The sequence below is a fragment of the Bidens hawaiensis genome, unplaced genomic scaffold, assembly GCF_021521415.1.
Source record: "Bidens hawaiensis isolate Kalapana, Puna unplaced genomic scaffold, B.hawaiensis_p1.1 tig00038646_1, whole genome shotgun sequence".
Lineage (NCBI taxonomy): Eukaryota > Viridiplantae > Streptophyta > Magnoliopsida > Asterales > Asteraceae > Bidens > Bidens hawaiensis.
Genome location: NW_027505570.1, coordinates 128,748 through 141,722, shown reverse-complemented (window position 1 = coordinate 141,722; position 12,975 = coordinate 128,748). Strand labels below are relative to the sequence as shown.

Below are 12,975 nucleotides of genomic sequence, written 5' to 3'. Positions count from 1 at the left end.
GCTTGGGTAACCGGGGTAGTGTTCGTAAAATTTGTATAACCGCCGGTGTTCCCCCCAGTTGCTGGGGTTGTGGTTACCGGGGTTTCTTGGTCGCTTACTGGCCTTAGGACCGGAGTAACGTTAACCATTTCTTCAGAAATTTTTGAAAAAACTAAGAATTAGTTCTAGCTTTTATGCACGGATGGCGCCAATGAAGAAACACTAAGTGACCCGGGCCAGATTACGGATAATCTGGGGGTTAAGTAATGTTTCCCACGAGGATGAGGTCCAGCAGAGAAGGTTGTTCTTCAGGTGACCTGCAAAACAGACACCGTAAGCTCGTCACTGAGAAGGGGGGGGGTTCCTCCTTGTGACCACCCTCCGGCGTGAGAATCAGACTAGATTGCTCTGAATATAAGTGTATATTAAGAGATTGCTATATAAGAATGAGATATCAGATGATGTCCTTACCATTCCAAGGTGTTGGAGTATTTATAGCCGAAGGTAGGTTTCCTAGAAGGTACAGCCGGCTGAATAGTATTCATGTTCTACCAACAGTGGACTACGCACAGGCCATGCTGGTTGGTGGATAGACTACGGCCGACAGTAACAAGGTCGGCTGTATACTGTTCCTTTACTGCCGGCTATGCACTGTTCCACCAACTGTAGGTTGCGCACGTCCCATAGTAAGGGTTGGTGAGTAGGCAGCGGCTAATAGTGACAAACAGTACTAGAGGGTGCTCCTCCTCGTACTGTTGTCGGTGAGCTGTCACCCTGTGATTGGTTCATGGGCTGTTCTGGTCAGATCGTCTGTTCTGTCCATACCTTAGTAGGTATAGTACAAAAGATCTTCCAGAAGCATACGGACTGGCTCATTTAGGCGGGATTATTCCCGCCTTGCTCATTCCTTCATGTGACTACTGAAGTAGCTAGTGCCTTGTGCGTGTAGCCTTGCTGTCAGTGCGGGTAGCCTTCCCTGATGGCTTGTATCCGCAACTGCGGGAACAAGCGGGGTACTTCACCATTGGGAGGCATTCCCTGCGGGTACAGCTGGCGTACTGCGCGTAAGGTTTTCTCTGAGCATGGTGGGTCCTGCGGGAGCAGTTGGTCGTTGCGCAGACGTCCCTGTTCAAGGTGAGTCTTGCGGGTCCAACTGGGCTCTGCTGGGACCTACCTCTTCAGTGGGTTAATGGTTGTCTTCTTGATTTTTGACTTTTTGTTGACTGTCTTGGTGTTTTCTAATGTTGAATTTGAATTGTGAATTGTGTTACAGGCAAGGGATGATTTGATGGAGATGCATAATAGAATGTATCAAGAAAGAGATGATTTGATGAAGGTTGCAATATTATTATTAACTTATTTTGAGTTTTTTTTTTCTTGAAAAATAAAATTGATTATTAATTAATTATTTGTTTGAACAGAATGTTAAAGCTACGAGAACCCTTCATCAAGAACTTAGTTATGAAAATATGGAACTCAAAGCAAAAAGACAAAAGGTAATGCAGTAATGCTTAATGTACTTAATGTAGTAGACATATGTTGTACTCTAGGATGGATTTTGAATAAATTTATTTAATTAAATATTTTGAATTAATTGTAGTTAAATTATCCAAGAAACATGAAAGAAGATATTCATCTATGGAACAGTCCTATGAAAACAAGCCAGCAACAATGTCATCAACAAATTACCATGTTTACCCCTCCAACACCACAACAACAAAATTGTGTTCAACAGTTGGTGGTAGATCCCAACAACAGCAAACTGGTGGGAGTGGCAAAGTCAAACGGTAATGGTGGTGGTAGATTTGGGTTGCTGAATCAGATTGATCCACGTGTCAATATTCATTTGGAGACTTATGAGCCGTTGGATCAAAGTTGGTTGGTGATGGATAATGTTTTAAGGTTTAAAAATGCAGCAGCTGCTGCAAGGAAGAGGAGGATGTTAAGGATTAAAGAGAACAGGAGTTCTTTGTTGGCCTTGAAACTATCTAGAAATCGTAGATGACAATAGGGGTTTTTTGGTAATTTGTTCTAAAAGATTTCTAAACCACTTGGATTTTTGGGCTATTCTTTGATTTTGTTTGGCTCGGGTTTTGAAGGAAACGCGTTAGTTTTTTTGCTTTTTTCGTTTTTGATTTATATTTTTGAGTTGTGATTTTTTTATTAATTTTTTTAAGGGTTTTTATTATCATCAAAAACCCCTAAAAAATTCAAAAAAAAAAATCATAACTCAAAATATAAATTAAAAACGAAAAAAGGTAAAATAACTAAAACATTTCCTCCGTTATTCTCGTTTCAGAAAAAAAAAACCCGAGAAATGAACTGAAACCAAAAAGTCTACGAAAATGAAACAATAAACCAAAACAGAACCTAATCGATCGAAACCGGAAAAAATGATCAAAACGAAACTTAAAAACTAAAACCGAATAGAAATGAAACTGAAAAGCCGACCAAAACGAATCTGAAACCGACCAAAAAAAAACGTAACCCAACCCGTCCAGTGCTTTGAAACCCAACCCGTCCAGCGCGAAAACTCGTGTCAGCTCGAAACCTAATCCAAGCCAAAACCTAAACCGAACTCGTTCAAATTCAAAACTCGTTTCAACCCGAGCCTGCCACTTTTACTTAAGACACTAACCCACATTGACCCATTTCTTTAACTTTGTCAACCCATTTTGACCCGAGAATAAGAAGGTGGAATTTCAAGTGGCCCATTTTAAGCAATTTAGTTAAAATCTATGACCCAAACCAACCCATATAATTTCTAAAACAACCCATTTGAAATGGTTTGGGTCAAGATTATCAACTCTACTTAAAACAATGTTTTAAAACAGAGTCTTGTAAGATTTTTCTTATTGTTTTCAATCCAAATAAATCAAAATATTATCATTAATTTTTGCAAATACATAACTAATGCAATTCCTCACACATTTCAATAACATTTCAGTTTTGTTTTGAAAATTTGAGGTCTTAAAAAGTAGGGGCCTAAAGCCCCAGCTTCATTTCTCTGTACCTATCGACGGCCCTGGATACTACTATCAACCGATGAAGACATTCAAAATTTATCAATATATATGATTACTATCATGGTATCAGGAGCCAAATTAACCCAAAGTTTTTTAAGTCGTTACCCTTGTTTCTCCCTAAAGCTCATCATCCCGTTTACTACATGACTAATATATAGAACACATGCATGTACATGACTAAAGAAGTTTGTTAATTGCAAAAGCTATAATGCATATCCAAAAGGAGAGATGTCACTTATCATATATTTGTAATCATTATGTGTTCGTGTGTATATATTATAAGTATTATTATGTATATAATAATTGATCAATGAAATTGAAGTTACATCATATAAACAATTGCTGCAAAAATGAACCAATTTTAGGTATAGCTTAAACCCTAAACGAAGCCAAAACTATGAAATAAACAAAATATACCAGCCAATAACAACGCCCGACGACTCATGCAAGGGAGAAGATGAAGGTTTCCGATGACCTATGAAGAATCGAAAGACGCCGAAGTCGCCGATCACCACAGTCGCTATCATCGCCAAAAACCCAAGGTTTGGCAACGGTTTCTATCGTTGCCGCCGTCAACCTCCACCGTCACTCTCGTCTTGAGAAACCAAAGCCGTCAAAGATTTCCGTCGATCGCTTTGCAGAGAAGCCGATAAAGAAAATTGAAGTGGTGGAAGTGTGGTGGGTTTAAAGGTTCAATCATAACAATGTACAAAATAAACTTCATATTACACAACTAAAGTTGCACAAAACTCTTCTAAAACATAGTGTACAATCACATAGAGTACAACTCCTAATGAAATTGTAATTATATAAATTTGTTGGTCTAGTCCTTTTTGGAGGCATGCAAAGTTTGTACTATATATATAGGGTGGGGTCTTTTGCCAAATTAACAAATAATCTCTCTCTATACTATATATCTATATTATATATAATGCATGAGACATAGACAAATTAAAACATCTATTTTTTGAGTAATTTACAAGTTATAAAGCATAAGGTACACCTTGTATAGCATGTAAGGTAGAGATAAAATTGTCCATTATAAAATATGCATAGAAATAGTTACAAAATTGTCCCCTCAACTTTACTCGACATTTATAAATTTAAGAAATAATTACAATTTTGAACCTTCATCTTTACCCATGTATTCATTTTTATTTTAATTGTAAACCAACTTCCCACCAATGATTTTCCAACGGCTGTAACTTTTTCATACGTTAATATATTTTTTTAAAACCTGCACCATAAAAATGAGAATTTTATTGTCTTTAATTTGGGTATGGTATTGCTATAGTTTTTTTTCAATTAAAAAAATTAACACGTTATATATGGGTGTTCACAATTCGGTTTTAACGATTTCTAAGTTAAACCGTGAGCCAAATTAACCGTTAGTTTGATTTTTTATCATTGAAAACCGAAACTAAACCATTGAAAATTTAAACTGAATCGTTACAAACGGTTTGGTTTCACGCATTGAACTTCAATAATAAGTCTACAGTTCTGTCCAATTTTATATGACCGATTTTCGGTATAAACCATAAACCAAACTGTTTTCTATGTTTAGAAACCGGCTGACCAAAAGTGGTGATTGGTTTAAACCAGTGTTTTAAAAACAAGTACGTACCAGCCGGTTAAACCGGTTATACCGGATTTTCGTAAGGCTACCGTTATTTAGAGCCCGGTATATATGGGCAGTTTGCTAGAACATCGTACCGCCATTTTAAAAAAAAAATACCGGTTTTAAATCCAAAAGATTTTTGATGTTTTTTGCGGCCCGTATTTTTAAAAATGACTTTTAACATAGCGGATAAAATTGAAACGAGTAAACACGATAAACGACGGTTAGTTAATCAACCAATTTTGTATCATGCAAATCCATGTTGGTTTATTTACATCTTTTGTAATCAACTAATTTCGTACACAAAGTATAGACTTTCTATTTGATTCGATAATTGTTCATGTGCGATATTTGGTTCAAGTTTGATGTTTATTAATGTATTTTTGGGTTATTTTTTGAGTTGAAGGTGTATATATATGGAATTACAAGGTAAATTATATAACCCAGTTGAACCTCCCGGTACATTCCGATTCAACCGGTTGTATCATTTTTTAACCAAATCCGGTATGAGTAAAATACCGGTTTTTAAAACATTGGTTTAAACGTTTTCAAACGAACCCTGAACATTCATAATTGTTACATGATTACTAAGATTTTTGTATCCCGCCGCATCGCGCTGGCACCATTCTAATATATATATATATATAAAGCATGAGTGATGGGCAAAATTAAGAGTGTAATTTTAAGAGTTTTACAACTCATAAAGCACATGTTACAAGCTTTAAGATGGGCAAAAAAGTCATTGCAACATCAAATATAACCGTGTGTCTCCATGTTAATTAAAATAGTTACAATTTATACCCTTTAATTATAGTTACCTTCTGTAAATTTTAAAGATTCTTACATAATTACCCCCTCATCTTTAACACTCAATTTGACAACTTTATTTAAAATTCTTATTCTTTATATATATTTTAATATATTATGCTATAAAAAATATCGGACTTACCATTGCGATGTGCATATTTTTTGCAACGTTTCGATGTAAATTTTATTCAATATCAAGTTATCAATTATAATGTATAAGTTTACTACACAATAATGTACAAGTCAATTAATCATTATTATAATATGGTTGGTAGTTACAAATTTTTAAATTATACCTTAGAGACCAATTTTCCCTTTAAAGCTAACAAAATTGAAAATTGTTTATAAAAATACTATTCTTATAATCTAATGTCAAATGAGATACATCAAAATTTCACATATTTATTTTTACTAAACACAATTAAAGCATGATAAACCAAAATCACATTCCTTTCTTATATTTTTAAAATCACGTCTGTTATTTTTTATATAACCAACATGTGAAACATCATTCCACTTGAAAGCATATATATTTTGAATAGATGAAATTATTTTTAATTATTTATGAACAAAAATGAGGGAAAATGACGAAATAAAAAATTTAAAAAATCACATAGTCATAAATATTAAAACTATTATGAGTAAATACAGACACATTTTTACTTCAAAAGAACATATGGATTATGTTAACTGGAGTAAATGTATAATCACATAAAATAAAATTATCATTTCATCGGTTTAACATGGCACAAACAATTATATAGCACACGTATTACAACGATTAAAATGCATGCAGTTGTTTTTTCTTATGTTATTATGTATAAAATGTTATCGCACTTCCATAGGAAGTATTCAAATAAGAGTTTGTTTCCCGTATCACTTTATATTAGTATCCTCGTGGATGTTTCGTTCGAAATTGTCAAACATATAAGTCGAGAGAACCTGATTCTTTGCCTCACACCGGCTACCAAATTGACAACAAACTACATATCATCATGAATGTTCTGTTCGAAATTTTCAAACATAAAGTAAGTTTCTTAAATTATTTCTAAAATTGTTCTAATCCATTTAATTTATTTAAGTTTCATGATAGCATGTGTTGAATAATTCTCTTACCATTAAATAAATTTTTTTAAGATGATGCAGTTTTAGGTAAAAGAAATTGTAATTGAAATCTATATTTAAATGTGAAATAACTTCAAGTAAAAAAAAATAATTGTAATATATACTATATTATATAAAACGATGAAACATATATGAAAAAACAAAAAGGTAAGTTTATATAAAACTTAAGAGTTAAAATAATTACAAGTTTAAAATATATCGTAGTCCCAAATTGTGTCGAGCGAGTCAGCTTGATTATTAATCAAGTCGAACTCGAATTTAAGATTTCAGCTTTAATTTCGAGCTGAGTTGAGTCGGTAGGGCATTAAGTTTGAGTCGAACTCGAGCTAACCTAGGCTTGGCTCGCTAACAGCCTTTAAGTATTGTTACTCACTGCATCGCGCGGCATATGACTAGTAATATATAATGGAGGAGTCAAGGACCTCTTAATTTTTAAGAGGTCCGACTTTCATTGCTTATTGTACCGCCTTTATTGCATGCCTTAAGGTGGTTAAGAGGGTATAATTGCCTTTAAATCAATGCACACATTTAATTCTTTAAATTATAATTACATATTTTACCCCTCAAATATATTAAACTTTTGTAAATTTATATCATAGTTACCTTTCCACCCCTTAAATTTATTAATTCATTTGACAAGTTTAATTATTTTTTTTGTTTCTTTCTATTTCTTTTAATTTATAATGTATTAGAAAAACTGAATGCACTATTGTGATGTGCATGTTTTTGTCGACGTTTCGATATAAAGTTTGTTAAATATCAAGGTGCGGATTATAACGTACAACTCATCGTTGCATGAATGTACAAGTTTTTGAAAGGTGTAAGTTTTAGCTTTTTTATTTTTAATCTTTTGGAAGCTTTTTCTTTTTTTTTGCTTATGTATGTATCTTTATTCATATTTTATTAAAATGTACCTCGATAGAAATAAATAAAAAGTTAGCATTGTTAACAATTTTGAACTTAGTTTTAAAAAATACGTTATGCATCAAAATTCATATAACATATAAGATTTAATGATGGTAAACTATTAAAAAATCCATATATAAGTAAAAATCAATCTTAGTTAAATATACGAGTTACACTTTAAAATGAACTAGGTAACACACTAATGCGAGACTGATGCTATATATAGTAAGTCATCAACTACAACTTTTTTAAACAGCAAACAAAAACTTGTGTTGCGATGGTGAACCCACACAAATCTGGTCATTATCAGGTTACGACACCGGATTTAAACCAAAAACTTAATTAATAACAAACTCGTAACAGCCCAAAAATAAAAATAAAAAAACATGTTGTGAACCGACGCAAATTCAAGCACAAATACAACAAATGATAATATTTAAAAATATATATATACAAAAAAAAAAGTTAACATGACCTAACCATATCCAGCCACATGGATCAATGGCGCGCTTATAACACTAAACATTGGTGTGACCTAACCTTTTAACTCTTTTTATAACAATGAAGAACGATGGTCGAATAATGTAGATGACGTAATTGATGTGTGGAAACTCTATGACTAAAATTAATCTCATCACGATTCAAGTGGTTAACACCCAAATTTTAAATGTTTAATTATTATGTTTGTGAATGACATTTTTGTTATTTGTGTTTAGTCTATTGCACTGAAAAATCGTTTTTGGAAGTAGATGATAACTTTAATGTTAAATCATCCCTTATTTAATATATGTAAGGCTTATAATATAGATAGACCGTATTGATGCTACTAACTTGAAAACTTAAATAAGAATAAAAAACAATTAACGTAATAAACTTTTGTAAAATATTACACGAAAAAGAAAACTAACATAAGTACTATACACTATATCACGAGATGATTGATAAATTAACATAAATAAATATCGTGTTACAAATTGTCACCGCCGCAGTATCGCGCGGGTTTCATACTAGTGTTAATAAGGGGGTGGCGGTGCAGTTTGTTATCCGCTTATCTACCTTTTTATTGTAATTGGATCCTTTTATTATAATATAAAAATAGTATATCCACGTTAATAAGAGATGTAGGATCAATTGACAAGATAAACACTATTGACCAAGAGTTTTGTCAATTTGGATATAGACTTTTTATTTCCAAATCAAATAACCAATCAGCATACAACACCTAGTACCAAAACCCTTGCATAAGCATTGTGTGGCGTGTCGAATCCATGAATTAGAATGTGGCACGTATGGTACACACATGAAACATAATTTCATAATCTAACACGAAAAATCTTTAGCCGTAGTCTTGCTATCCTCATAACCATTTATAGGTTTCCACAAGTCCAAGCACTGCGATCTCCCGACAAAACAAGAGGCGCTTCATATGGTATTCATCTAGTAAACAATTCGTTAAATATCGGTATGCTAAGAACACATTTATCTGTTTTCAAGATTCAGTGTGAATTTCAATTTTGATAAAAAAATAAATAAATACTTAAAAGTTGTGGTTGTAATTAGCAATATCTGCCTCATCACAAACTGAGACATGTCATATGGTTTGGAAAACAAATTTCTTAGCCAATGGGAGGGTTTTGCTTTAATGAATGGATACATGTGTCATCTATCAATAGTTACACGCCTTGACGTTGGTGTATTTTGTTAACCAAAATGCAATTATAAAACAATTAGGGTTATTTACAATGATTTAAATAACACGAAGTAGAAGAAAGTTAAATCAACTAATTATTTACTAACAAGTTAAACTAGTTAATGATTAAAATAAAACGAAAGCTAAAGAAAGGTAACTAACTAGTCCACATGATAAATCTGTCTTAGTTATTTATGAATAGACTTTCTAGGGTATGAGTTGTCTTAGGAAAACTAGGAGATGGTTGTTTAACCGAGATAGGTTTTGATTCCTCTCTTGTGTTGGATAATTGAATTCATCGGAGGTTGTTTTAAGTAAAAGAGTGATTTTATGAGTATTCTTGAATTAGTGGTTCAATTTAGGGCTAAAATTCACATATAAGAAATTAAGTTATCAATATTATTGTTCTTCTAGCAACATAATATTTTTGACTCAAAATGCTTATTTCGGTGGTTCCTCTCTTTTAACAACTTGATGTTTAATTATTACAACATGGCATTTTGTTTGTATGATGTGTTTTAATTTATTTCAGCCATAGTAATTTATTTATTTTTAACATGGCGAACATAGTGTTTTATTGATGTTACCAACATAGTGTTTTATTTATTTTAATTTGGTGAATTATCTGCATCCGAGATTATTGCTATTAGCTTTACTCATTGCCTTACTTGTTATGGCTTCTTACAATTTCTAGACATAATTGGCTTTTTAGTATAACCAACCATGTATATATTATATTGTTTCCAGTTTTGAGATATCAGATTTATAAATATACAATTACGTTGTTTCACGTAAACGTCCAAACGGCTACTTTTTTTATTTCTCTAACAAAAGTTGTTTTTAAAATGTCCAAAACTAGAATCAAATCTTGTGTAAGCAAATTTTGTTTTTGATATTATTATTATTCGTATTAAATTGTTGTAGTTTGTTTATTTAATTGTTGAGAAAAGAATTTGTATAAAAAGACCAAGTCATGATTTTGATTTCACACCAAAGACTGCAACCGGCTTCTCTCTCAAGGGTCCCATTTTTACTGATTCAAAGGCACACGGCATATTTGACTCCATATTTTAAAATTGGGGTGAGCTAAATACACCATTTAAATTTCATTTTACACCGCTAATTATTAAATAATGATTGTGTTTAATTTTTTCTTTTTCTTTTTAATGATTATGTAATGATTTTGTGTGACACCCATTGTAATGATTACGTTTTATTTTTCTTTGTTTAATTTTTTCTTTTTCTTTCTTTTTCTTTATATTATTACTAATTACTATTTCTTTATTAAACTAATTACAATTTTATTTTTATTTTATATTTTATTATACTATTATTACTTATATATAAACAAGATATATAATTAAATAAATAAAGGACAAATAAATAAGATATACAATTAATCTATAACTTTATATACAGGAGGTTTCCATATCCAATCTTTATATAGTTGTTGACGTGATTGATATATTTGTTCCCACTCAGATGCGGCAGTTTGTCTGTTTAGTGTCCATAACTTTTGTGTGACACCCATTGGAAACTCGCCTTGCATTTTCACCGCTACATAATGATTTGAATGCACCAGTGCCATTGTAATGATTCTTTTTTCTGGGAACTGGTCAGGTCCTCTCCAAAGCGGAAATATTGTCGAGCTACTATTATTATCTTTACTAATGAAATGAAAAATGACGTTAAACCTGTTTGCAATCAAATACCCCGTCTCTGGCATAATCATCCAGTATTGTGTTGGTGCAAAACCTTTACCAAACCAGTTCAAGGATGAGAACACAGCATTGTATTCGTCCACCGTATTGTTTTTGTCGTTGAAAGTGAGTCTGTAAAGTTGTTCATACTGCACCATCTCCTCAATTAGGGACCTTCGGATTGATGCCCAATCATTTTGGTGGTACCCGAGAGCAACAGCTGTAGCCCGAAACCCACAATTTCCATCACCGTCGACGTTTTCTATATCCTCCACATACGGTTGAAATATTTTTGGAATTTCACCAATATAAGTGCGATAGTCTATTGATTTTTGACATGTAACACTATGCTGGCTCAACCCCATGAAATCATATTCTGTTACCCTTGCAGTGTTGGTGAAATACGTCTGTTCAGCAGTATTCTGGTTAAACCCGAATAAATCATCTATTACACTTGAAGTGCTTCCAAAATACGTTTGTTCACCAGTATTCACGTATGCACTATTGTAAGTTGGATGATCATCATAGTTCCCGTAAAAACCAAGTGTTTCGTAGTTCCCCCATCCACTGTTGTAACCGGGAGAATTGTCATGGTCCCTTAATGAATTGTGCCTTGTAAGCTCTTGGGCATAATCACGTTCTACGGGTTGCACATATGAACTATGCCTCGGAGGCATATGGGAGTCGGTTCGCTGAAGGGGAGGTTTATCAGTTGTAAATCTGCAAGACTGTTGACGAACGGGATCGTCATGCCTTTTTTGTTGCGTTTTCTTCAAACTCGGTCGTCCACGAGTATTCCTTTGGACACGAGGTTCCCGAATGTCGATTTTACCTAAAACGAATTTTGTATAATGATTATTTTATAATATACGTGTTAAATTTCAAGTAATAAAATATATAATAATTTTGTACCTGGAGTGAATATATCCTTGAGCTTCGCATGCGCACTTTCGACTCGATTGGTTGTGTTTTCTCCAAAGTTTAGATGTTGATCAATCCAGAGAGACACAAACATTTTCTTGTATTCCTTCAACCAATTTTTATTTACATAATCTGAAACACCTGAAATGAAATAAACTTGTATGAGAAATATAAAATAACATCGCAACATACATATACATATATATATATATATATTAAATGTGGAAATATAGAAAACATACGTGGAAATTTTATCAGAAATGACTCAAGTATCTGGTAATTTTCCGTGTAAGATTCCAACGTTGCAGAATCTACCAGTGACTTCCACAACGAACTATATTTATCCCAATCACCTCTTGACCTAACAAAGTTCCTACATCTTCTGAATATATTCTGCTCAATGTGCCATCTACAAAGCAATTGAGCAGCATCTGGAAAAACTTCTTTGCATGCATTTACCAGAGCCAATTCCCTATCTGTAACTATAACACGTGGGAGCATACACTTGTCTAGAGTCAACTTTAGACAATTTAAGACCCATGTATAGTTAACTGTCTTTTCATTATGCATGAAGGCAAAAGCTATGGAAAACGTGTTGTTGGTTGAAGTTACACCAACAATCTGAACAAAAGGCATGTTATACTTGTTCGTTTTGTAAGTTGAATCGATAATCAATATATGTGGAAATGCACGCCAAATGTCGAATGATGTTGGATGAACGAAGAATATATTTTCCAACTCATTCAAACCGGTTGTAGTAAATTCATAGACGTAATTATTATCATGCAAAAAGGATAGGAGAACCTGCATTGGAGATTTGCCTTCTTGCTCGATCAAGCGAATCTTATTTCTTTCGTTGTAAATAGTCTTGATTCGACCTTTTTGTGACGACGACAACACCAAGTGAGTATCCCAACTTTTGTACCCATTCCACCAAATCTTCACGAGACCGGAACACCTACAAATTAATAATAATAATAATAATAATACTAGTATTAAAATATTAAAATAATAATAATACTAGTAATAAAAGTTAATAATATAACAACAATAAAAATAAAAGTTAATAATATAACAACAATAGATGGTGTCATAAACTATGTTTTTTAATGGATATTGTACCTGATTAGTAGCAAATTGTGGTGTAGTCATAATAATTTCATCATATCCCATTGAATCATTTTCATAAAAAGTCGACATCTA

At 32.7% G+C, this 12,975-nt stretch overlaps 2 protein-coding genes across 2 annotated transcripts; one reads left to right on the top strand and one right to left on the bottom strand.

Annotated features, from left to right (window-relative positions):
- The first annotated feature begins 1,251 nt into the window (after positions 1-1,251).
- Positions 1,252-1,984, top strand: LOC143614012 (uncharacterized). The gene is made up of 3 exons (XM_077087571.1): positions 1,252-1,315; positions 1,401-1,475; positions 1,580-1,984. Exons 1-3 carry the CDS (start codon positions 1,268-1,270, stop codon positions 1,982-1,984), a joined length of 528 nt encoding a protein of 175 aa, XP_076943686.1. The 5' UTR covers positions 1,252-1,267.
- Positions 1,985-10,547: 8,563 nt separating this feature from the next.
- Positions 10,548-12,582, bottom strand: LOC143614011 (uncharacterized). The gene is made up of 3 exons (XM_077087570.1): positions 12,015-12,582; positions 11,764-11,913; positions 10,548-11,683 (listed from the first exon to the last, which is right to left on the bottom strand). The coding sequence occupies exons 1-3, from the start codon at positions 12,580-12,582 to the stop codon at positions 10,548-10,550; spliced, it is 1,854 nt and encodes a 617-aa protein (XP_076943685.1).
- Between the last annotated feature and the right edge of the window lie 393 nt (positions 12,583-12,975).